This window comes from Hyperolius riggenbachi, chromosome 1, assembly GCF_040937935.1.
Source record: "Hyperolius riggenbachi isolate aHypRig1 chromosome 1, aHypRig1.pri, whole genome shotgun sequence".
Lineage (NCBI taxonomy): Eukaryota > Metazoa > Chordata > Amphibia > Anura > Hyperoliidae > Hyperolius > Hyperolius riggenbachi.
The window spans coordinates 88,201,392-88,227,974 of record NC_090646.1 but is presented as its reverse complement, the minus strand read 5'-3'; the positions used below and the strand labels follow the sequence as shown (position 1 = coordinate 88,227,974).

At 44.3% G+C, this 26,583-nt stretch overlaps 1 protein-coding gene across 7 annotated transcripts in view; it reads left to right on the top strand.

Annotated features, from left to right (window-relative positions):
• RGS12 (regulator of G protein signaling 12) overlaps positions 1-26,583 on the top strand; it is a 267,131-nt gene that overhangs the window by 221,325 nt on the left and 19,223 nt on the right. For 4 of the 7 annotated variants that reach the window (XM_068276279.1, XM_068276243.1, XM_068276252.1 and 1 more), the window contains 9 exons: positions 2,102-2,276; positions 3,263-3,375; positions 4,857-5,045; positions 6,350-6,423; positions 8,571-8,697; positions 12,123-12,219; positions 13,204-13,271; positions 14,820-14,973; positions 16,501-17,106. In XM_068276279.1, the coding sequence (XP_068132380.1) occupies positions 2,102-2,276; positions 3,263-3,375; positions 4,857-5,045; positions 6,350-6,423; positions 8,571-8,697; positions 12,123-12,219; positions 13,204-13,271; positions 14,820-14,973; positions 16,501-17,106 (1,603 nt within the window). Of the gene's footprint in view, positions 1-2,101; positions 2,277-3,262; positions 3,376-4,856; positions 5,046-6,349; positions 6,424-8,570; positions 8,698-12,122; positions 12,220-13,203; positions 13,272-14,819; positions 14,974-16,500; positions 17,780-26,583 lie in introns of those variants that run through there. The other 3 variants (XM_068276271.1, XM_068276261.1, XM_068276287.1) reach the window with 3 other exon arrangements.

Here is a 26,583-nt window from a genome sequence, read left to right as displayed (position 1 = left end):
TTCTATGCATCAGTTTTTCAGCATGAGGTGCCTGACAGTGCATTGCTGTTAATTTTTCTGCATGGGAAAAATGCATTCAAGTGTGAACTAGCTCATTGAATAAAATTAGTTCTGTTTTCCTGTGCAGAAAAACTGACGAGTGTACAGGCCCTAAACAAAGGTTTTGGCAACATTTTTTTCAGTTAGCTGTAGTGTTCTCATATATTCACTATTCCAAATAGTTTCACTCAAGTTGCTCATACATTGCTCGATTTTCCTGTACAATCGACCATTTCTTTCAATCGTTTTAATGGGATCTGGGGAGAATCGATTATGTTTCATTCTGCACGATGAATGGAATTTAGCCGATATCTGGTCTGATAGACCAAGGTACTCAATCAGGCAGGGTGGAAAACATTGGCCGATCTTGAAGGAACCAGTTGCTGTTTACGTAATTTCGATCGACACAGAATTTGAGAAGGTCTGAGCATGAAGGCACAACCAGCTCAATCAGTGAAGGAGAATCATATAGGGCAGTGATGGCTAACCTTGGCACTCCAGCTGTAACAAAACTACAAATCCCATCATGCTTCTGCCTCCCCCAGTTATGCTTAGAGCTGTCAGAGTACTGCAATGCCTCATGGGACGTGTAGTTCCACCACAGCTGGAGTGCCAAGGTTAGCCACCACTGATATAGGGTGTTGCTTGTAGTATGTGCAGTGGTGGCGTAATTACAATTCTCCCCCCCCACCCCCCAACCAAATGAAAATGACCAATAAGGCCCCCTATGTTCACACCCCTTCCCTTTTCTCCCCTTGGTGCCCTTCTCGGCCTTGGGGCCCATCTCACAAGGGTCATAAAACAAGTGTGCCCATCATGATTTGAAGTATAGTCCCCTGTATCACAGGAAGAGAAGGGTAGTAGTTATCACCCCCCAACAGCTCTGGGCCCCCTGCAATCAAAGGGGCCTCTCCCCTCTAGTTACTCCCCTAAATGTGTGGGCCACTGGTCAATTGACTTTCAATTCGATCAACCACACTGTCATTGATTGCTTAATTGTTGATAGAAAAGTAAAGCTGGCCATACACTAGGCCGATTACCCGCCGATCGACAGCAGATTCGATCACTGGGATCGAATCTGCTGTCACATTGTTCACGCTAAACGCTAAATTTCGATCTATTTCGTAACGAAACAGATCGATCCCGTCGATCGCTCCGTGCGGGAAATTACCGCCGATCGCCCACGGGTAGGGAGCGCGTCGCTAGCGGCGTACGATCGACGCAGGTATACATTACCTGAAGCTGGCTCCCGGCATCTTCTCAGCATCACCTCCCGGCTCCCGGCATCTTCTCTGCATCACCTTCCGCATCACGGCATCCGTGTATAACTTCCTGTGTCACTGCAGTGACAGCGGAAGTACAACTAGAGGGCGCTCTATTTGAACTTCCGCTGTCACTGGAGTGACAGAAAGTTATACGCGGATACCGGATGTCGTGATGCGGAAGGTGATGAGGAGAAGATGCCCCGGACCAGGCTTCAGGTAATGTATGAAGGGGGGCACAGGGGACAGCGGCAGCTCAGCGGGATCTATCTGTTGGTCGAGTCTGATGGCAAATCGACCAGTGTATGGCTACCTTAAGTAATGTATTGGTACCTCTAGTATACAGATTTCTAGATTAATATTTTACTGTTCCCACTCCGCCTACTTAATCCATCATAAAGTGTTGCGATCAGATCTCATCCACATGATAAGGATGTTGGTTCTTAATACCTATACAAACCTGCCCCAATCATTCGATTATATGCCACTGGTAGCGCCGTAGTATGGCAGCCTCAGCTCTGGGCTTTCGGACTTTATACCCCCCCCCCCCCCCCATCCTTCCAGAACCTGTATGAGCCCAAACCAATTCCAGGTACAACGCAATCCCCCCTACCCCTGGTTTTTACTTGGTGAAATAAATGATTCCGATATTGCACATTATAGACTAGAATTCTATTTTTCCCCTCAGACTTTTGTAGTGAATATATCAGGACCTCTCTTCATGCAGAAAGTTGAACATAGTAAAGATGTGAAGCCTTGTAGTTTTTGCCTTGGCTATAAATGTTTTGTGCTTACTCCAGTTTCCCATCCATACACAGCAGTCCAGTAAAAAGACCAAGTCTGGCCGATCTCTGAATGAGGAGTCAGGAGGAGAGGACGATGAGAAGCGGAGGAGAGGAAACTTCTTCTCCTGGTCCAGAAGTAAAAGCATTGGGAAGTCACAGAAGAAGAAGGAGAATGGGGATGTTTCTAATGGTGAGGACTTCTGTACTAATGTGTTAAGCTGGCCATACACTAGACAATTTTACCATCGATATACAGCAGGTTCAATCACGGTGATCGAATCTACTAGAAATCGATGCTGCAAACTATGCCCAATTGATCGATTTCTATCCAAAATCGGTTAATCGTGCAGGATGGAAAATTTTGCTAGATCGGCGATGGATTGGGAGCGTGTTGCTAGCAGCGTTCGATTTGGTGAGGATCGGCGCAGAGTGTTGGCAGCAGAACTATTGCGCTCACCTGTCCAGCTGACGCGGGACGACTCCTCCCTGCGTCTTCTCTGCCTGTCATGTGACAAATTCTGTAGTTCAAACACTAGAGGTCCCGCACAAATGCTGCCAGAACTCTAGTGCTTAAACTACAGCATTTTTCACAGGGAGGAGGAGCCCTGCGGCATGGAGTAAAACCACCGGACACTGGAGGATGTGCTCCGGCGGGACAGGTGATACCTCTTCGATCAGAGAGGGATCTTCCTGATGGTCATCTATAGGTGTATGGCCACCAAGTGGACCAGAACTCAGAACTATTTCTCTGCTCTAAAAGATAAGCAACAGCAGAGTAACATTTAAAGGAAAACATTTCTTTGTTACAGCTTACAGAACTCCTGCAGTAAGTCTGCAGTGTGTCTACTTCCTGCTTTCATGGAAGCAGACAGTTAACTTCCTGTGTTTACATACTAGCTGTGTCTGCCGAGGACTGCCAAATTTCTGTGCGGACACAGCTGAGAGAACAAATTACACTTGTGATCACTTACAGGTGACGGGGAATTATACGGGCTCTTTTCTCTAAATACATACAGGGTGCATTTCTCTGTTTTCCTGCTATCCTGTGCAAGAGATCAGATCCACTTTAAGTTGTGGCTCTGTGCTGTTGGCAAAGTTCAGTTCAGTCTCCTCTGTTACACTGGCCAGGTGCAGAATTCTCAGCTGACTATTCTTCTTCTCCATCTTTCCTGGCAGACTCCTCTGTTATCAATGGAGGTCCCGGCAGGAGGCGAGAGTCTCAGGGCTCTGTGTCCTCTTCAGCAAGTCTGGAGATGATTCATTGTGGCAGTAATGGCAATGCGCTGGAGGTAAGGATCACATTCGTGCTGTAATTGTTTTACAAGGCAGAATGGTTATCGGGGCAGCTTGACACAGAGACCTGTGGATAAAAGCATGCTGCTGCCATTGTGCAAGCTCAGATAAATGACATTTCCTAATGGATTCTTGGGACCTCTTATAATCAACTTTGCACTCAATCTGGTTGTTTTAATTTGGAGAAAGCATTAAAAGTGGCCCTATTACTTGGATTGTGATATCCATCTGGGGAGAGCGTTTCCCTCTGTGGGCTTCTCTGTCCTTGTCCTGTTATTGGGGAAGATGACCTTTTTGTCCCATATGGTGTCATGACAAACACCGCAAATTATTATGCTTTAAAGTGGGAAATAAAGTGTTCTGTTGGTTTAGGTGTGTTCATTTTGTTGCCAGATGGTTTATTCAGTGGTTGTTTAATTTTTTTCTACCATGTTTTAGCTAATCGTTAAAGGACAACTGAAGTGAGAATAATATGGAGGCTGCCATATTTATTTCCATTTCAACAATACTATTTGCCTGGCAGCCCTGCTGACCTATTTGGCTGCAGTAGTGTCTGAATCACACAAGAAACAAGCATGCAGCTTATCTTATCAGATCTGACAATAATGTCAGAAGCCGCTGATCTACAGCATGCTTTTCTAGGGTCTATGGCTAAAAGTATTAGAGGCAGAGGATCAGCAGGACTGCCAGGCAACTGGTATTGCTTCAAATTGTTTTCTGTTAATAGTGCTGCGCTTAGTCCCTTATATATGTCCCAGTATATGCAGTAATACCAATTCTTATACCAATGGATCACGCTGCTCCTAGATTACCAGTCCGTACACAATCCAATGTTTTTTATAGCAGTTGCGATCACCCCTCCGTTGTCCTCAATTCCTGTCTCCAGGATGGCGCGGGGAGACAACACCTTCAACAATAGGTCTAAGAAACAGCATATAGTGTAACCTGTTTTAACTAAACACTATCACACAGGCAAACTCATCACAGACAGGGAGTGCATACATGTAAGGGGTTCACCACCTGTGGGCTGAGGCAATCCCCCCCCATATGCCCCTGCTCACCGCAAACCGCTTTAGTCCAATAGCCTATGTCTGCCACTTGGGCTTTCCACAAAGATGTAGTCTGCAGGCAAACTCAAAAAGAACCAATCATGTGTAAACCACTTTTTAATACTGAGATTAAAAATCAGTAATGCTCGTACATTTAAAAACAAGATAAAACGCATTGCATATCACCATCTCCTTGTCTGGATAGGGTCTCAGCGTCTCCTTCACAGACTCAGCGTGTGTACCCAAGATCCGCCCTACCGGTTTCGTCATGTCACATGAAGAATTACCCCATGTTACTTCACTGGCAGCTTTCACCTTCTCAGAGCAGGCCTGCATCCCTCACAGGAAGCTGTATATGAGCAGTGTTGTTATCCTGGGATCTGCTGTTCGTTCTCTCCTTACATGTCACCTTTCTGTCTCCTTCTTAGTTTGAGTCATCCAGAGTGTCATCTTCTGAGAAATCCCCTAAGCACTGCTACATCGCTCTGCCTGACGGATCATCATGCGCTGTCGTCGTAAAGAACGGCTTCTCCATCAAGGAAATCCTCAGCGGCCTTTGCGAGAAACACGGCTTTAACATCGCTGCCGTGGATTTGTTTTTAGTGGGAGGAAACAAGGTGAGAAGTGTTTCTGTATTAAGTGAATAAGCGCTCTGAGCTTTGTGTTTTGGCTTTGGAATGTGTTTGGAGTCCTGCTGTGTCAGTGGTCGTCCCCAGGTTTTGACACCTGTGCAGCTTTATGTAGGTAGATCCTGCACAGGCCTTGTGGAAGACTGCTGACGCTGAATGATAGATGGTACCATGGCGATACACTGTGGTGGTCATTTCTTACCCTGAAAATAATTTCTCATGTCTTATCCAGGCATATGAAATGCTTGCAACTTCTGAGTTGTTGAGTCTAGAGCCTAGCTTGCTGACTCGCACATGGTCACTCATCAGTAGGGAGGGTGCTGCTTTGGAGAACTCACGGAGAAGCATGCGATCAGTTTGATCAACTGATAGATTTGTAAGGTTCTGATTTGCTGTGAGGACTTCCTGGTTTACCATGTGATCATGACCAGCAAATCAGAGCCTTACAAATCTATCAGCTGATTGAACTGATCACATACTTCTCCATGAGTTCTCCCAACTATTACCGTCTCTACTCATCAGCCTTCCCGTCTAGGTGGTGAGAAGACTGCATCACAGGGAAGGGTTAATCAGTGATCACATGGGTGAGGGCCGTAGTCTGTTTCTGCGAGCAAGCAAAAAAAGACGTTTAGCTGCCTTTTGGCAATGCTTTCGATCATTCGGTTGTCACATCATGTTTTGACCCCTGTCCATTCATTTGGATGGTCAGCGACATGGCCGCCCTCTAACGTCTGTTTACCACTTGTCTACACCTGAACGGAGATTATTTTGATATTTTTTTTCCTATAAAATATGGTTTTCATGTTGAGATGACAGCAATGGCAGCCTCCATGTTCTTTCTTGTGAAGTTTCGTTTAAAGCAGACCTGAACTCAGATAAGCAACAGCATAATAACCTTTTAAAGAAATACATTGCTTTGTTAAAGCTGATACAAATCTTGCACTAAATCTGCAGTGTGTCTACTTCCTGCTTTTATGGAAGCAGACATAGGGTTAACATCCTGTGTTTACAAATTAGCTGATCTGCTGAGGAAGCTAAGATTCCTGAGTTGACACAGCTAAGAGATCAAATGACACTGGTGATTAGTCTCAGATAAAGAGGGAATTAGACAGGCTAAACTCTCTGAGAACATACAGGGTGAATTTCTCTATGTTTTCCTTCTGTCCTGTGCAAGAGTTCAGGTCCACTTTAGGAAAGCTTGTGAGCAGCATTTACATGTAGAATGTGCTTCTTTTCTCCAGCGTGTCATTTATTGTGTGCCTGTGTTTATTCTCTCTCCGCATGTAACGCAGCCGCTCGTTCTCAGCCAAGACAGCAGCATTCTGGAGTCGCGGGACCTAAGAATAGAAAAACGGACGTTATTTCGGTACGAGTCACAAAATGAATCTACCAAATGTAACATTTTGGGCAGCCGATAGGGTTTTCCACTGCGAGCCCTCCTGGCAGGAAAGCCTGCTTTCCGGACTATATAATAAATGTATTTCATCGCCGTCTCCACGCTCCGCAGTCTACCAGCCTAACAACCTCTGTGGGATTATTATCGCTGTGGATCATTTCACATCTGCTCTCATTTGCTTCTGGGTGGAATTGTGCAGCTAAAGCAGTTTAGACTGAATAGTAAGAACTCGCTTGAAATGCCGCGAAGGCTATCAAGTGTACCTGTCTACAAAGACCTGTACATAACCATGATATAGGACAGCATGTTAAAAAAGATCTCTGGTCCAATGACAGAGCAGTATATTGTAAAGTACAGTATATTGGCAGTACTCATTGTTTCTGTTGATCAGGTCATTTGGGCACGGGAATCGGTAGGCGTCTAATATTAGCCTGTGTTAAAGGGACACTAAAGTCAAACAAAAAAAATGAGTTTTACTCACCTAGGGCTTCCAATAGCCCCCTGCAGCTGTCCGGTGCCCTCGCCGTCTCCCTCCGATCCTCCTGGCCCCGCCAGCAGCCACTTCCTGATTCGGTGACAGGAGCTGACAGGCTGGGGACGCGAGTGATTATTCGCGTTTCCAGACACATTAGCACCCTCTATGCTGCTATATGGTATATGATATATGCTATAGCAGCATAGATGGCGTTATTGTGGCCAGGAACGTAAAGAATCACTCGCGTCCCCAGCCTGTCAGCTCCTGTCACCGAAACAGGAAGTGGCTGCTGGCGGGGCCAGGAGGATCGGAGGGAGATGGTGAGGGCACCGGACAGCTGCAGCGGGCTATTGGAAGCTCTAGGTGAGTAAAACTAATTTTTTTTGTTTGACTTAAGTATCCCTTTAACTAGCGGTAATTGGGCGGCCGATGCGGCTGGCAGCTGATCAGCTACTACATAAGAATTAATGGTTGTAGATGATCAGCTACCAACTAGTGGGGGTTTTTTTCCCCCGGTTTAGACACTTGGAGTTAGATTTTGGCAGGTGGTCCGTTTTAGGCACTTAAGCTCATCCGAACCTGAGGTGACGAAGCGCGACTCAGCCAGGCTTTCGGGCACTATTGCAGGTGACAGGAGGCACCCGGGAACATGGCGAGGGGCCTCAAGAGGAAAGCCCCAGATAAGTATGGTATCTGAGATAGCTTTCATCTCAGGTTTACTTTAAGATGGCCATACATCTAGTGATTCCGATTGTCGCCTTTATTGGGACTTCAGTATGGTTGATCAAAAGTCGATCGGCTAATGGCCCACACACACTTCAATCAATAACCTACGCAATTCCCCTTCACTAGTCGATCTGACAGTTGTTGTGCCTCCATGCTCTGAATACAGAAATTAATGAAGAGTCAATGGAATAACATGTGAACGATTCCTGCGCGAGCAACCGATATCTTGCATCCTGCTCGATCAACTAAGCTGGCCGATTCAACATGATATCAGCCACTTTTCATCGATTGGGAATTCTGGAACACACTCGATTCTCTCTCGATTCTATAAAATGATCGACTCGAACGGTCGATCGTAAAGCCAAATCGCTAGTTGTATGACCACCTTTGGGGGGGGTCATTTTAGGACCTAGGAGGGGAGATTAGGTTAAGCCAGGGGAGGGGGGGGGTCTCTAGGAGGGGAGGGTTCAAGTAACAATGCTTGCTGGCTACTGCACAGAAATATATTGGTAATGTAAATTACTAATATTTTGCTACTAGCGGCGCCACCTGGCACCCAACTCAAGCAACACCACTGCAATACGTACTCTTGTTTCTGATACTACTTGGAGCTCCCACCATGCATATCAGCAACAACTGACAGTGTGAAGCCACACCTCTCTGCACAAGACCAACGGTCATGATTGGCTGTTAGCGGGGAGGCGTGGTTTCAGCTGATGAAGCAATCACTTTTTCCCTGCATGTCCATGTGACTAAAGGGGAGTGGCTCAAGCTGACTGAGAGTGAGCAGGCAGCATGAGTTCACTAAGAAAAAGCGGTCTGTGAATGTTCGTTTTTTATATTGAAATAAGTTTTTTGGTACTTCATTTGGAAATGTAACCGCAGACATTGTTAATGTATATGCTTTCTCTTTTAGCTTGGATCTTGTTCCAATCAACAGATCGGTGGGATTGAAAGCCAAACCTACAAAACCTGTTACTGAAGTCTTGCGTCCTGTTGTAGCCAAGTACGGACTGAACCTTGGGGAAATGGTTGCCAGGCTGGTGAGTTACTTTGTAACAAAACACTGATATGCTAAATGTCATCGATAAAGTACAAAACTTATTTTAATAAGATAAGGCAGAGAAAAGTTTATTTCAGGGACAACATAGTTATTTAAAATTAATCTGCGTCAGGTTAGATACCTACCTACGTAATAATAATCCGAACATTCGTATAGCGCTTTTCTCCTGTCTGACTCAAAGCGCTGAAGAGCTGTAGCCACTGGGACGCTCTCAAGTGTTAGGGAGTCTTGCCTTGAACTCCTTACTGAATAGGTATTAGTACAGACCCTAGCCAGGATTCAAACCCTGGTCTCCCATGTCAAAGGCGGTGCCCTTAACCAGTACACTTTCCAGCCACTACTAAGTAGAGGGAAGGCTCTGGATACCGTAGACCCTTTCCTCTGTCTGTCCCGTCATTCCTGCGACGTCCCCCATTGAAGTCATGTGACCTGCTGTGTCTTCGGTGCTCCTTGGGCAGCCTTTGAATGTACTTGCACTTCCAAGTGCTTCCGAAGACAGGCTCAGACACATGTGCGCTGTATGGATTACCTCGTCTTAGGAAGTACGAGGAAAGCAGATGAGGTTTTCAACCTAGCAGGTCGAATAACTTAAATTGGAGGACCGGGAAGTCTCTATAATATCCAGAGCCTCCCCTATACTTGGCTATGTATCTAAGCTTCAAGTGAACCCAAGGTGAGAGTGATATGATGGCTGACGTATTCCTTGTAAATAATGCAGATTTGTTACACAAAAAGAAAGTTGCAGGGCATGCTGGGTTGTCCTTTTTTGCTTTTCTACTTCCCCTTAGACTTAACTAATGCAGCCCGATTGGCTGAAACCCCTTTCCCTCCTTTTTTCCCCTCCCACACCTCTGTTCCTCTCTGTTTGGCCAATATTTTTCATGCTGAGACAATGCACTTTCTATAGTGAAGGGTGGGCAAATCAGACAGGAGAGTAAGGGAGGAAATTACATCAGGATTGGCTTCAAAATAGCCACACTTAAAGTGTGAAATGCTAAGAAGGATTTTCTATTTTTTTTATATATATTACAGACCAAAAGTTTGGATACACCTTCTCATTCAAATAGTTTTCTTTATTTTCATGACTATGAACATTGTAGATTCACACTGAAGGCATCCAAACTATGAATTAACACATGTGGAAGTATAGTACATAACCAAAAAGTGTGAAACAACTGAAACTATGTAATATTCTAGGTTCTTCAAAGTAGCCACCTTTTGCTTTGATTACTGCTTTGGACACTCTTGGCATTCTCTTGATGAGCTTCAAGAGGTAGTCACCTGAAACGGACTTCCAACAGTCTTGAAGGAGTTCCCAGAGATGCTTAGCACTTGTTGACCCTTTTGCCTTCACTCTGTGGTCCAGCTGAACCAAAACCATCTCGATTGGGTTCAGGTCTGGTGACTGTGGAGGCCAGGTCATCTGGCGCAGCGCCCCATCACTCTCCTTCCTGGTCAAATAGCCCTTACACAGCCTGGAGGTGTGTTTGGGGTCATTGTCCTGTTGAAAAATAAATGCAAACCGGATGGAATAGCATGCCGCTGCAAGATGCTGTGGTAGCCATGCTGGTTCAGTATGCCTTCAATTGCGAATAAATCCCCAACCGTGTCACCAGCAAAGCACCCCCATACCATCACACCTCCTCCATGCTTCACGGTGGGAACCAGGCATGTAGAGTCCATCCGTTCACCTTTTCTGCGTCGCACAAAGACACAGTGGTTGGAACCAAAGATCTCAAATTTGGAGTCATCAGACCAAAGCACAGATTTCCACTGGTCTAATGTCCATTCCTTGTGTTCTTTAGCCCAAACAAGTCTCTTCTGCTTGTTGCCTGTCCTTAGCAGTGGTTTCCTAGCAGATATTCTACCATGAAGGCCTGATTCACACAGTCTCCTCTTAACAGTTGTTCTAGAGATGTGTCTGCTGCTAGAACTCTGTGTGGCATTGACCTGGTCTCTAATCTGAGCTGCTGTTAACCTGCGATTTCTGAGGCTGGTGACTCGGATGAACTTATCCTCCGCAGCAGAGGTTACTCTTGGTCTTCCTTTCCTGGGACGGGCATGTGAGCCAGCTTCTTTGTAGCGTTTGATGGTTTTTCAGACTGCACTTGGGGACACTTTCAAAGTTTTCCCAATTTTTCAGACTGACTGACCTTCATTTCTTAAAGTAATGATGGCCACTCGTTTTTCTTTACTTAGCTGCTTTTTTCTTGCCATAATACAAATTCTAACAGTCTATTTAGTAGGACTATCAGCTGTGTATCCACCTGACTTCTCCACAACACAACTGATGGTCCCAACCCCATTTATAAGGCAAGAAATCCCACTTATTAAACCTGGCAGGGCACACCTGTGGCGTGAAAAACATTTCAGGTGACTACCTCTTGAAGCTCATCAAGAGTGTGCAAAGCAGTAATCAAAGCAAAAAGTGGCTACTTTGAAGAACCTAGAATATGACATATTTTCAATTGTTTCACACTTTTTGGTTATGTGCTATACTTCCACATGTGTTAATTCATAGTTTGGATGCCTTCAGTGTGAATCTACAATGTTCATAGTCATGAAAATAAAGAAAACTCTTTGAATGAGAAGGTGTGTCCAAACTTTTAGTCTGTACTGTATATATGTGGGTTTTTTTCTGAGATAGTATAGTATGGCTGGCAGCTCCACGGTGCTCTGGCTGGATTAGCTGAATGCTTGTTTCAGGTGATTTAGACCCTACAGACCAGAAATATCAGCAGCACTGCCAGGCAACTGGTATTTTTTAAAAGGAAATAAATATGGCAGCTTCCATAGGTCTATCCCCTCGGGGTTAAGCGAACCTGAATTCAAAAGTCAAAATAAACATACAGACGTCATAGTTCTCTCCTGAGTAGTCTGCTCATAAATCTCTTTCTCCCCTTCCGTGTCCCGTTTGTCCACTGTGATTGACGGAATTCTCTGTTTTCCATTTCCCACGTAACAGCTTCCAGATCAGTACTCCATTAACCTGTAATAACGCTTAAGCCATAGGGAAACATGGACCTTACCTTGCACATCAGTTGTATTTTCAGTTATTAATGACAGCAACTGATATAGTAAAAAAAAAAGTGCCCTAAAACATTAAGCTTCTGGAGAGACAAGTCTGACGACTAGATCTAGTCAGAACTGGAAGGAACTGTTAGAAGGAAATGGTAAGCTTCTGAGAGGAAATGACAGCAGGGTAAGTATGTAATATTTGTTTACAGGTACATCATGTGTCTATTTTAAATAATTTTACTTGGTTCAGGTTCAATTTATAGGTCCAGCAGATTCTGACAGGTTTGCTATTAGGTATTCTATCCGTGCTTGCGTGTTTGGATTTTTCATAAGAATAATAAGATCAGTAATGGAAAGGTGAAACTGTAGTTTGCTGTGTCTCTGCAGAGTGGAGAACAGGAGCCTCTGGACCTGGGTGTCCCTATCTCCACATTAGATGGCCAGAGAGTTGTACTGGAAGAAAAGGAAGGCTCCAAAGCTAAAGGTAAGAGACGCTCCTTATCCACCTCTCAACCTCTGCTGATACCTCTGCACTCTGCAGGCTTGTCTGCGGGGGTACAAAACTGAGGTGCATCATTAAAAAAGGACTCGCTATCCAATGAAGAATGTCTGTGTGGATTCTAAAGGTAGCCATATATCTAACGATGATGGGTAGATTCGACCAAGAGACAAATCTCTCTCTGGTCGAATCGGATTAGAGAGAGATATGTCGGCTGCCGATACACCGCAGACCGATTCCCAGGCATTGGCCTTGTAACTCTACATCCGCAGGCCTGATGCTGTCCCCCCTAATATCAAACGTGCCCACCCGCTGCGCTAAACTTAACCTGTCCGTGTCCGCCCCCGCTGCTTCGGTCTCCGTCCATATAAATGCCCACGTGGTTGCGTGTGTGACGTCACACGCCCACGTTACTCTGGCAACCATGTGGGGCGCATGTATCTGGACGGAGCCAACAGGTAAGGTATAGGGGAGCAGCGTCGGGTTTTGTCATTTTCCCTGATATTGCTCGCTGTTACTGTCATGCACCCAATCGACCAGCACGACCCGACACCTTGCAGCAAGTCTGATCAATATGCTCACCCAGAAACTGGTCGCATCTTCGATCGGGCGCGTACTTGGCGGCACCGATTTTCATCCGATTCAATAATAATGATTGAATCGGATGGTCAATCAGCCGCCAAGTCTGGCCACCATAACTTTCACTGATGGGGAACACAGGGCAGCAATAAAAAGCGGTTCTGACCCCTTAACACACTAAAATAAAAGCGTTTCCTGGAATCCGGCTTCTGCGCCTTCAAGTTGTTTTAAGCTAAAGAAGCCTCAATTACACAAAAAGATACACTTGGGACACTTTGATTAATAATCTGTCCGAAGGTATATTCAGATCCGTGCCATCAGCTGGGCTTTATTTCATTGTGGAAGTATTTTAAATGTGGTTTTAGCTGATTGCTTGATTTATATTTGCAGACAAAGCCAAGACTCCCGTGATGAAGTCCAATCCTGCCATAGCCAATTTCAGGAACCATTCATCCACGGTAATTGCTGCGCGCCTCTTGTCTGTGGGGTGGGGATTGAGTGGGAGGGGCTGAGATAGCTGTGAGAAATGACATTCATGCATTGCTGTTGCCTGGAAGCTTTTATTATCTGATGCGCTCTGCTGTGAGGACCACTGAGGGGCGCCGCAGCTGTAGGGCAACACACAAGACTGGGCTATTCCAGGGCATGAGGTGTGGCCGGCACACAGTAGTTGTATGATGGGAAATGTCATAGATGTGGTTTTACTATAATTAGCATAACAGTGTTGTGTAAGCTGCCTTATTTTTAAAGCGCTTTAGAAGATGTCAGTGCTGAATACATTGCGTCATATTCAATATAAGAACACACGGTGTCCATAAGAATAAGCTATCTTATTGTTTTTTTTGTTTTTTAACGCAAAAAGAAAAACTATGATGTGAATGAGCTGATTGATTAACATGGGCTGTCAGTTCTAATAACTTTCCACAATGACCGCATACAAACAGATGTGACTTGCTTCATCCTGGTCACCTCTCCTCCCTCATTTTTTGGCGTTGCATAGTGTGGGTGTCTCACCATGTATGGGCTAATAGATTGTGCAGTCTCAGCGTTTTTGGCGTCCGACGAAAGTGTCGTTTGAAGGAGATCTACCGCCGTTCCAATCTAAACAATGGAAGCAGTTTTTAAGGCGTGTCAGTTTTACGCCGCCGATGGGCTGGCATTGACTAGTTAAACAACGGTGACGGCTTTTGGCGTCCGTGTAAATGCAGCAGTAGACCCTGTCAGCTTGTCTAGGGCACTACATGTTGCATGCTGCGTTTGGCGTTTCCATGTGTTCTATAGGGTTTAAAGCGTGACAGAATGGCAGAAATCAATGCGGGATGCTTTCCTGCTCGGTAGCAGAAAAGCATTTAGCATCAGGTACACGAGCCGCTGCCAGGCGTCCCGCAGAAAGCCCATAGAGCATCCATAGTTTGTAAACAAATCTAGCAAAAAGGGTACCAGGCATTTGGGTGCCGTCATAGGTTTATGGCTATGGCAATGCTCAAAGTAATTTAGGTGCCGGCAAAAGACGGAGCCCAAATTAAAAAAATAATGTGCAATAGCTGTCAGCTGAATTGCAACTTTCCCAGTTCCATGGGAGCCTGAAGGGGAAATCGTAATTAACGCCGCCTGTAAATTTGCTATAGCTGGGTGAGCAGTTTTCCGCTGCCCTTTTTGAATGAATGTGTTTTTAGAATCCTTTTCACATCTTCTTGCCTCCGTATCATGGGAGAACTAAAAAAAAATAATACAAAAATATTAATTTGCCCGGGTCTTGATGAGGACATCAGGACTCTGCCGTTGACAGATCTCTGCTGTTTGCTTTACATGTGACTGATCCAGACTTGAAGTCATTATCCCGCCTGTAGTAGTCATTAAGTAACCTGTACAAATCCGCTTACTGTGAGCTTCCTTACTGTACACAGTGGTGTTGCTGGTTTCTTTGCATCCCTCAGCGGTGGAATTCATGAGATTTGCTGTGTGCTTGATTGGCGTAAACAAATTTCCTGTTTGTGATGATCTAGGTAGAAGACCGGCCTCTTATGAAATCCGCCTCCATCAGACTAAAGGGGGAATATGGGAAAGGATCGAGAGATGCTCGACTGCCGAAAAAGGATGAAGCGGTGATGAGAGTGGGAAGAAAGAAGCAGCATAAAATTAATCTGGATGAAGCAGAAGGTAAGCAATTATGCTGCTTGTTTTTTCCTATACCACAGACTTGTCAGTATTGCAGGCTACAATCTTGTCAGAGTTTTTAAGTCTGTGCCTGCTCTATTTTAGTGTGAACAACAGAGTGATGCAATTCAAGCGGAATCACCAGCCCCACCCAAAGAATCTGAAATAAATCGTTTATGGCTGGTTCACACAGTAGTTCAAGCAACACTAAACGACAGGCCTGGCGCTTGCCACTTAAAGGGAAGTTCGGAAGAGTATAAACATAAAAAACCCACTTATCTGGGGCTTCCTCCAGCCCCTGGCAGCCGTCCTGTGCCCTCACCGCAGCTTCAGTGGCTCCCGGTCCGCCCCCCCCCCCCGGGGGAGATGCAGACCTCGACGGGTTGGCTTCTTCTGCGCTCCACCGTGCGGGTCACTGAGTCGCACTGACGTCATCAGGACTGTAATGCGCAGAGCTACTGTGCCTGTGTAGTACAGCCAGGATGACGTCAGCGTGACTAAGTGAGCCGCGTGCTGGAACGCAAGTAGGCCTCTGGTACCGGAGGGGACACTGGCTGGGAGCGGAGCTGCGGCAAGGGCACAGGACAGCTGCCAGGGGCTGGAGGAAGCCCCATGTAAGTGGATTTTTATACTCCTCTGGTGTATCCTTTAAGTGATGCCCATTCAAATTAATGGACAGCATTCGGTTCCGGCTTTTACTGTCATGCAAACGTCTTGCTCGATCCCGTCCTTTCCATCATCTCATTTTGTCATTTCGGGAAACCGTGACGCTTCCGTACCCCCCTGCAGGGGTCAAAATGTGATGCCGGACCTGATACTGAATGCTTCCCTTCTTGTTTGCAGAGAAGCTTTTAGCTTGAGTGTAAAGCTGCCAGAAGTCGGTCTGGACCAGTTAAAGCACAACTGAAAAGTGAGAGGGATGTGGAGGAGGCTGCCATATTTATTTCCTTTTAAACAATACCAGTTGCCTAGCAGCCCTGCTGATTTTATATATATATATATATATATATATATATATATATATATATATATATATATATATATATATATATATATATATATATATATATATATATATATAATTGCCCTAGTAGTATCTGAACAACACCAGAAACTAGCATGCAGCTAATCTGGTCAGATCCGACAGTGTCAGAAACACCTGATCTGCTCCATGCTTGTTCAGGGGCTATGGCTAAAAGTATTAGAGGCAGATGAACAGCAGGCTAGGCAGGCAACTAGTATTGCTTAAAAGGGAATAAATATAGCATTCTCCACATCCCTCTAGCTTCAGTTGTCCTTTAATCTAGCAGTCTCTGGTTGTGGTCGTAATATTGCAATAGGAATTTTAGCAGTAAAAGACTAGTTTCAATGGTAACATTTCAGCATTCATTACTAAGATGTTAGATATTATTTTAGAATTGTTTAGGGAGATGGCTTTAATCCTTTCAATGAAGAGAGCAGATCTGAAGGTTCGGACTTTGAAAGTAATTTATTTCAGACATCACTGAAATTCTTTATTTTCCAATGCAGCCTTTTTTGAGATGATTTCTAAAGCGCAGAACAACCGTGCAGAAGATCAGCGTGGCCTCCTACGGAAAGAGGACCTGGTCCTTCCTGACTTCCTTCGATTGTCTCCTTCCGTTGACTCTTCCACCTCAGCAGCTGGATACTCGGGACGAAAAAGGATGGAGAAGAGCACCAGTCTGGACAAAGGCACAAACGGTGCTTCTCGGGGCTTGCTGGGCACCAAGTTAGACTCCACCAGTGCAGACAGGTCTCTTAATTTCAGTGGACTGGATAAAAAGGACAAAAGTGAGATGGTGCCACCTGCTGGAAGGAAGGCATTTGTTCCATTCAACCCTCCACTATCCCCAATTCCACACCCTCAGGACCGGCACGGCCCCAGTCGTGAGCGGCATTTCAAAGACTTGTCGGCTGGGAATATTCAGACTGTTCAAGATGACAACATAGCGGATCTCACCCTGGTGGCTGAAGGTGACATTAGCAGCCCCAATAGCACTTTACTCCCGCTACCGCCCACCCCGCCACGCGACATCAGCAGGCTGTCCGAAGCCAATTTCTCCCCTCCTCCTTCCTGCACGGGCAGCCAGGATAGCTCTGGATGTCAGAGATCAGGTATTTCTGGATTTTAATATTATGGTTTTAATCTTACAAGTTGCTCACCTCAGTTTTGTATATATGTATATTTCCATTTCCTGAAGTTTGCACTTTTATTTTTTTTATTTTTACATTTTGCAGACTTGCACATACTTTTGTTTAGTATGGGGTCTGTTTATAAAAGGCTAAGAGTTTGGTCAACATTCTCTGTTAACTTGCCCAACAGTTCACCATGGGAAAAATACCCGCTGTTTGTGAGATCATTTCTCCACCCTTTTTAGCCAGCAAATTCACTTTTTCCAAGAACAGCAAACCTTTTGATTGGTCACTTGTAACGTTTACTGGCCGTGAATTTTTTTCAGAAGTTCAGACTCAGCACTGATACTTAACATTCAACGGATCATCTTCATTTCTATTTGCTGGCTTTTGCATTGAGAAGCATTCTCAGTCTCCCTTACCGCCTAAACTGTTAAAACTTTTCGGGCAACACCTAACCCTTCCCATTACTGCCGATTTTCTTGAAATAGGAACCTTCCAAATATCTCAGTTTTGTATCTGAAAGCTCAGTTTTGTGACCGCTTCAGCCTTCATCTCTTGCTTTGTGGCAGCAGTCCAAAAAGGGTGGGAGACACGTGTGTTGAAAAAGGTGCCCGAAAAAATACTTTGCTTTTTTACGAGGTTCCCATTTAAACCGGATACAGGGGGAAGGGGGTTAACATTAGGCTCCATGGGGGGTGGGGGAGGTGTTAAAGGGAATCTGAGACAAGAAGCCCCAGGTAAATATGGTACCTAAGACGCTCCTTACGCTTCTCGTCTCGGGTACTTTTTAAGGTTGGCACCACCAGGGGAGGTTGGGGAGTTTTAAGGTTAGGCACCACCAGGGGGGGGGGGGTGGTCTTATTGTTAGGCATCAGTAGAGGGAGGGTTCTGTGAGAGGGTAGGATTAGGTCAGGTCATAGTAAAATATCTAAGTATTTCCGATATTTTACTCATGAATTAAGTAGTAATCTATTGGTCATTTTACTGATATTCTACTATCTGCTATTCATTGCACCCTTTTTCAGGGGCAGTGGGGGATTTCCAACTTAGTGATGCAGACCATTCTTAAAGGAGTACTCCAGGATGCATTGAATCAAAGTATCTCTTAATTCTACACAAAGATAAGTTTTATTAGCCATAGCCCTTGGTGGGAGTACTCTACAATCATTTTATGTGTGCTGGCTGGTGGTTTTTTAAATTTTGAGGTGAATGTTGCAGTCGTCTTCCAATGAGTTCAGATTTTTCCATATCTCCAGGTGTTTTATAAACAGACCCCGTAACATGTATATATCACCCCATTGTCCGTATCCTAACACTGCACAGTGCCAAGATGCTGCAGAAAATGTTTACAAATAAAGTGCCAAAACTGTTTACAGCTTGAAATGAACAAAAGGGAAGGGGTTACCCGGTCTTTCCTATTTTGTGTGTGTGTAGGGGGGGTGGGTAACATGTGTAAGGTATTCCTCTGCTCCCATCAGCTCTACTTTGTTTATTACAGGTACTGGCCTTAAGTGTTTAAAGTGAACCTGCGTCCAGCTACTTATGAAGTGAGACTTTGGGCGGAGTTTAAAGTGCACCCACCCCTTCCTTCCTCCCTCACTGAACCACTCCTATTTACCAGTATCACGATTTCTAGTCATGTGATGTTTGTGATGAGATTAGTGGACATCACAGTTATGACCGTTATCCAATAAGAGCAGTGATAGTGAAGATGTAAGGGGCGGGCACATTTTAGGATAGTCCCTCTTCATTCATTAACAGTTGTACAAAGGTTACCGTTAAAGATAATTTGTGGGCAAAAAACCGTTAGGGAGGGAAGAATATATTTTCCAAAGCCCTCTTTACCCCCCAGCATTGTGGTGAATGAGACGCTGGCCGATATCCTATCATATAGCCGTGCCAGATCTCTTCCATGGACGTCCCTCACACCACTTCCAGACATTGTGCCTGTCAGTCAAAGCAACATCCTTTACTGTCCCCTAGTTCCCATTACCAGAAGGGAAGTGGTATGGAGGCCATCTTGGAGGAGTTTTAAAGCTTCTTCACAGCTGTTACTGCAAAGAGTTACCTTCAGGGGAGAACAGAGCTGTGGATTACACCAGAGCAGGACCGGGTACCTTAAAGCAGTGTTCCCCAACCCTGTCCTCAAGGCCCGCTAACAGTACATGTTTCGCAGAAAACCACAAACATACACAGGTGAGGTAATTAGTGTCTCAGCAGAGCTGATTAACTACCTCTGTGGATTTCCACAAAACGCACTGTTGGTGGGCCTTGAGGACAGGGTTGGGGAACACTGAGGATACATGAGGTGGCCTGATGAGATACACATGTGTACTATGTTGTGCCCCTTTTTTTCCCCCCTCTGCCTTGAAAGAGTTGGAGGAAAAAAAAAAAAGAGGAATAGATACAATTGTTTCTCATCCGTTTATTTTCACCTCATGTTTCCTTTAAGGGATAAGTGAGTGTATTGTTCTCTCCCTAAAAGTAAAATACATTTCTCATTTCTTTAATCCTGAACTGCAATCATCTAAATAGATACATGTAAACAGTCTTTAAAACGCCATGCATTTGTAATTCTGTCCTGCCAGTATTGTGGGTCACACTCCCCCCTCACACACTGTAACCTCTTCTGCAGCTCAGCGGAAGAGCATGGTCACTGCCTGGAGGGTCAGGGCGGTTTTCATTGTTGTGATACTGAATGTCTGACCCAAATAAATATCTGATCTCATCATTTTAATAATCCTCACTATGAGGGCAATTCACAGAGAATGTGAAGGATTTATAAAAACTCTTCTGCACCCGCTTAGCTTCACCTTAAAGCAAACATGACAACAGACTGTGCTGTCACACAAACTTGCTAGCTTCTATCTCGCTCATGAAAGGCACATGATCATCCTGAACAACCCCCCTGAGAGGAAAAGGGGCCGGATCTTTGCCCCCTGAAAGCGTAAACTGATTGGTTAGTCATGATCCAAAATGACATGATAGATTTCTCATCTACAAATATATAGGCGTGGGATACTGATGTTAAAATGAGAACAGCATCTATCAAATCTCTCTACAACCCTGCCCCTCCCAAAGATGGCTGTTTTTTATCTTACTTCCCCCTTCCATTTGAAAGTGATCTTTTTGGATTCAAAACCGTTCTGATTTGATGCAGACGTTGCATCCTTTGTGAAATCACGCAGTGGCGTCACTAGGGGGGGTGCGGATCGCACCCGGTGTCACCAGCAGAGGGGGTGTCACTAAGCTCCAGGTTAAGGGAGAGGGGAGTCGGCTATGTAAATATAGACCGGGCTAGTGCCTAATGTACTTCTCACTTCTGGCAGCTCTGTGATGAGCTGATAATGGAATTCTGAGGGCACCAGGGCCACATGGTTTTCATCATAACATACCCCTATAACAGTGATCCTCAAACTTGGCTCCCCAGCTGTTAAGGAACTACAAGTCCCACAATGCATTTGACTTTATGAATCATGACTGTGGCTGTCAGACTCCCGCAATGCATTGTGGAACTTGTAGTTCCTTAACAGCTGGAGAGCCAAGTTTGCAGATCACTGCCCTATAACAAGCAACGTTACTACCTGGTGAGGTTGGAGGCTCATGGGGTAAGAGGGGGGGGGGGGGTGACGCCATGAGTTTCCGCACAGGGTGACACCACCCCTAGTGACAACTCTGCCTTCACGTGGTTTATTTTGACACTTGAACAAAAAATGTGAAGTGACTGTGTATATATTGATATATGTATTTTTTTAAAACTCCGCTTGGTATTTGCCATTTTTAAGTTTACAGAAGTGATGGAATGGCGAGAATCGTAACTTGAATTTTAATATTAGAGCATTATATTATTATTATTACTATGTGTAATTTTACCGTTTCTCTGTAAATATGACACCGCTCTGTTTGCATGTTCTCTGACGCTTCTTTATCTGTGTATATGTATATAAATATTTTCTGTATAGTTTTTAATCAATCCTTTACTCTTTATTTTTTAAACCAAAACCTGTTCTAGCAAGTTGTGCCTTTTTGACGCATGCTCTGTGTGCTCCAATATGTAGAGTTTTTGCTGTGAGCTTTTAGTGATATTTCCTATTGATTTCATTGCAAGCTGTTCGTATCCTCTTTACGGAATTCTACCTAGAGTGAGCTTCTAGAGTAGCTGCAGCCATAGTAAGCCGGCCAGCCAATCAGATTCTCCTGTTAAAAAAAAAAAGTACTGAACGAAGTGTTGTTGGATTGGGCAAGGAATAGGATTAATATTTGTAATTTCTAAAAAAAAAAAAAAAAAAAATACAAATACAAATACAGTAGTCAAAAGTGTCTTTGGCATCCATCAAACTCCCTCTCCAGTCAGCTGTTGGATTGGTTCTCGGCTGAAGAGCATGGTTAGGGCCGCCTCTGCCGTGAATCTTCTGCAGGGCTTTGGAGTCAGTGCAAAAATCAACCGACTCCTCAGCTTATGAAATCACCAACTCCGACTCCAGGTACCCATAATAGTTCTGACTCCTCGACTCCGACTCCTAGGTCTAATGCTTACCAGGGCTCTGGATTTGGTACAAAAATCATCTGACTCCCGACTCCGACTTCTCAGTTTATGAAACCTCCAACTCCAGGTACCCAAAATTTCTCCGACTCCAAGCCCTGATCTTCTGTGTGTACAGCGGTCTGAGACATCCAAATAGGGATGCAGCTTGAAAATGGATCAATCAAGTCCCACCCCGATTTAAATTGATTGGTCCATTTTCATTTACATACAAAGTCACATAATCCTGCATGAACTTGGAAATATTTGCATCCCATTGATCATCCCTAATCCAAAGTGCCGGGTCGTCTGGGCCGAGTGCAGGATGAAAACATTGCTCTCCTCCTTACCCCTTCCACTCCGCCCCGTGTGTCATGCCTCCTCCAACTTTTAATAGCACCAAACGGTCTACAGAAGGTATCGAGTTGCGATCCCTGCAAGCAACTGTTTTGCACGTATGTAAAAGACTTTAGTCTGAGAGGTGGGCGGAGCCACACTAATCCGTTAGTTTTCTTTTTCTTTTTTTTTTAAGGCAATAGAAAATCTGGATTCTTCTTCCAAGATATTGCTTATTATTAACCACAGAAGGTGTATAACACTTTCTGAAAGTTAATTAAAATTACAGCCATGACACAGCCTTTACAGAGGCAGAAAAGACTGTTAATGCTTAATAAGCAAGGGTAATATGGTGATACTTTATTTGTTTAATTAATTTTGGAGTTCAAGGTCCAGTTTACTTTTAGTGTGCAAAGCTTTCTATTGCTTCTAAAAAGCACTGGGTTGAATTAAAACCTTCCCCAGACCACTTCTTGCAGGTGTTGCTGAACTATAAGGTGAATTCAGTCAGAAGTACAGTACAACCTTTGTTGCAACGCAGTTGCAACTAACTGTCTAGGGGTCGCAAAGGCACAAAACAAACATTTTATATACTTGGATAAATACGCATTTTTAACCCACGGTCCTTTTTACGTGAAAGAGGGAATGTCAAAATTTCGCCTCTGCTCAAACCGATTATTTGATTACTAATTGCAGAAGATAAGGCTAAAAGCAAACACAGCAGAGAACTTCTGTGTGCAAGTTTCATGAATGAATGAAGTACAAGGTTATTTTCCCCTCTGAAGAGCTTTTTGAATGAACTGGATAGAAGATATGCACTCAATGACCACTCCCAGCATTACTACAATGTAATCTGGGAAGGACTTTTTTTTTTTTTTTTTTTTTTTTTTTTAACTCAGATGACATTACTTTGGGGTAAAAGCAGGTAGGATAACTATATGGGCAAAAAAAAGTAGCAGAACAGATTTTTATTTTTTTACCAGACTACAATTTCCCTTTTAGTCTCAACACCCATTCTGACTTTCAGTTTCAAACACTTAGTTAATTTACAGTTGACCTAGGCCTGTTTAAAAACGGGCTCTAGGTCCACAGCACGCACACCCGTCCGCCCGGCTCCCTAGCCCAGTCCTGTCCCAACGACTATCTGTCCTGCACATGCACAGTAGCGCGACACAGGGACAAAGGGATATTATTAGATAGGATACCCAGAGAGCTTATGGTGAGTCAGAACCACTAGGAAAGTTATGAAGGGCTAAAAGAGTCTGAAAAGCCCTCTTACTAAAAATCTAGTTTTGCCTTCTTTAAACCAAAGGTATTTGGGATAATTCAGCTTTAAGTGAGCTATTGTGGTTTCCCATGATGCATCACTCTCCAATATGCAAATCATCTGTTTATGCCCCTGAAGCCAGGCTTGCATCCAGAACCGCTGGTGTATAGTGAGCCTATAGCTTATCAATCTTACAGAGCCACACCCATCCAACATGCAACACAGTCTGTTTCAGACTTTCTGCTCCTCATCAGTGCATGGCTAAATAGCCCTTGGAAGCTGATTGGTTGGCATGAAGCTTGAAAGCAAACCTGAAGCAAAAACAAAGTAGGGTATAATGAATTGTATGTGTAGTATGGATAATGAATAGAACGTTGGTACCAAAGAAAAGTCTCGTATTTTTTTCAGTTATATAGCTTTTTTTTTTTTATTTAATTTTTTTATAACATTGCATCATACTGTCACAGTTGCAGTTTATAAACCACAATCTGTCTTTTAAACTATAAAACAAAGCAGAAATATTGACCCTTTGAAGTTGTCTGCAGTAAAACCCTACTCCAAGCTGTTGTAGGCCCTGTTCACACATGCGTTTTCAAAACGCCGGCAATTGTTGCTGGAGTGATTTTTTTTTGCGATATCACGCTGAAAAATCACTGACCGGTGCAGCGATTTTTTGGCGATCGCGTTTAGCGCTTCTATAGTACTGAAACGTGATCGCCTGGAAATCGCCTAAAAATTGTGCAGGCTACCCGTTTTCCGTTTTGGGCGATGTGCGGCGATTTGCGCAAATCGCCCGAATGAGAACGGGCCCATATACTTTTATTACCCTAACGCTTTAAAAAGCGCTAGCGTTTGAGCGTTTTGCCAAAATGGCGGCAAAACGCTTTAGTGTGAATGGGGCCTAACTGTTTTTTGCTGTTTAACTGCTTTAGAAAACAGGACCTAGTGGGTCAAGTAGGCCAGAGAACCTCTTTTGCATAGCTAATTGAAGGTGTTTTTTTTATCTCTTCCTGTCCTGGAAAATAGGCAACTCTTTTTTTTTTTTTTTTTTTTTTTGTTTTGTTTTCTACTAATGTTCTATTCCTTAGCTGTACTACACATAGCATTCATTATCTCATAAGTTTATTTTCGCTTCAGGTTTAAACACTAGAACGTCAGTAGGCAAAATGGAGACTTTTTTGGGCACATAACTTTCCTAGGAGTTTGGCTTTCAGCTGAGCTGTAAAGCGGCAGGCTGCGTTCTTTGCCAGAAATGTGATTTTTCATTGTGCAGAAGGTTTAGCTGTAGAATTCCTTGAAGGGGAGATGACAGACTGACACGTAGGAGCTTAATGTGATCCTGTACAGTGCATGTAGAGCAATGCTGTATGATCTGTAGCCCCTGCTCACACCTCGCTTCTCTGTACATACCAATAGTAGACATTTTGTGTAACATTTTGTACTGACCTTTTCAAAATGTAATAAACTTTCTTCATTCTGCCTTCCTCTTGCCTGTTTCTGCCTCTTCTTAATATCTGATGTGTCCGGCTAACAAATCCATACTAAAAATGGAAAAACAAAATCATTTAATATGCATTGTGTGACCTAATTCAGTTAACACCAACATTAAAGAGGAACTTTAGCGAAAAGGGGAAAAAATAAATCAATACATTGCAAAGTGAGACGTTAAAAAGTAGAAGAGCGATCAAGAAATTATTGATTTGCGCCATGTAATTTGTTCATGTTGTTTGATCCACAATCAGCCTGCAGGTCATCATCTTTACTACTGGCAGACGAAAAAAAAAAAATATAGCACCAACTGCCATTACTTATAACCACACCCACTGACATTGCAATAGGCTAAAAGGTTGTTGTTTTTTTATAGATATACATATGCACAGAGGGAGATACTGGTTGCTTGGCAGTTAGAAACAGCTGTTATTTCCCACAATGTAACAGGATTCACAGACAGGAAACTCAGTGGCATAGCTAAGGAGCTGTGGGCCCCGATGCAAGTTTTACTTCGGGGCCCCACAAGCACTCTATACATATCAATTGACATGGCGCACCAAAACCTGCCAATGGCAACTACAGCATCAGAGGTGCAAGAAGGGGATGGGGAGCAGCTTGTTAGTGATTACAACTATTCAAAGTATCTATAGAAGTGATAATTACTAGCAGAGGACCAATAGAGAGCTAATACTGTAGTTGAGGGAGTGCTCCTCTGGCCCAAGGACCCTGATGCAGTCACAACCTTTGCAACCCCTATTGCTACACCCCTGAGGAAACTGTCGGGACCTAGGTGCTGACGTCACACTGTGGGAGGGGTTTCACCAGAATATCAGCCATACAGACCCTCCCCTCATCATCTAATCGAAAAAAGGTATACTGTAGATTTCTCATGGGAAAGGGGGTATCAGCTACTGTTGGAGATGAAGTTCAATCCTTGGTTACAGTTCCTCTTTAAATATCCTCCAGCATCATGAGTGTGCCGTGGTTCCTTTCTGCTCCTCCTTTAGACTTGTATTAAACTCTGTTTCCTGCATGTGAACTGTGTGTCCCTATACTCCGATAGCATGAGCGGTTGGACAAATACGCTACTCCATGTGTTTTTCCAAATCTCCATTGGCCAGAAGCGTCATGCAATGTAAAGAGGCAAAGCACTGGCAGCAAATGCAGCAGGAAGATTAAAAAAAAAATACAAGCGATCTTACCTCCAGCGTGCTCCAAAGAGGCTCAATTTGCAGTCCAAAAAAGATGAGAGAAGATGGGCATCCGCTGCATAAAAACCCTTTAGTGTGGTCGAGTGGACACAGTGGTTACAGCAGTGGGGGGAAAAATAAGTTGTCTGACAGCTGTTTCGCTGAGATTAACTCTGCTTCTTCAGAGACAAAAACTGAAGAAGCAGAGTAGGCCCTGTTCACATTACAAACGCGGACGGCCGTGCATTCGGAACGCAACGCATACAAACGCGTTTGTATGCGTTGTGTGGCTGATCCCATTCACTGAAGTGAATGGGTCAGCCATGCGTTTCTGTAAAAAATACATGCAGCATGCGTTCCCGGACCGCACTGGTCCAGGAACGCATGCAGTGTGAACATCAGACAGTGCACTCTATGCACTGTCTGATGTCGTGCGTGTCGGCCTCCTGCACGCATTCCCAAAACGCGGCTGGAAATGCGCGCAGTGTGAACAGCTGTCAGACATCTTATTTTTCCCCCCACTGCTGTAACCACTGTGTCCACCCAACCACAATAAAGGGTTTTTCTGCAGCTGATGCCCATCTTCTCTCATCTTTTTTGGCCAGAAGCGTCAGTGAGAGGGGAAGTCTTGGAAGCAGGATAATGGACGT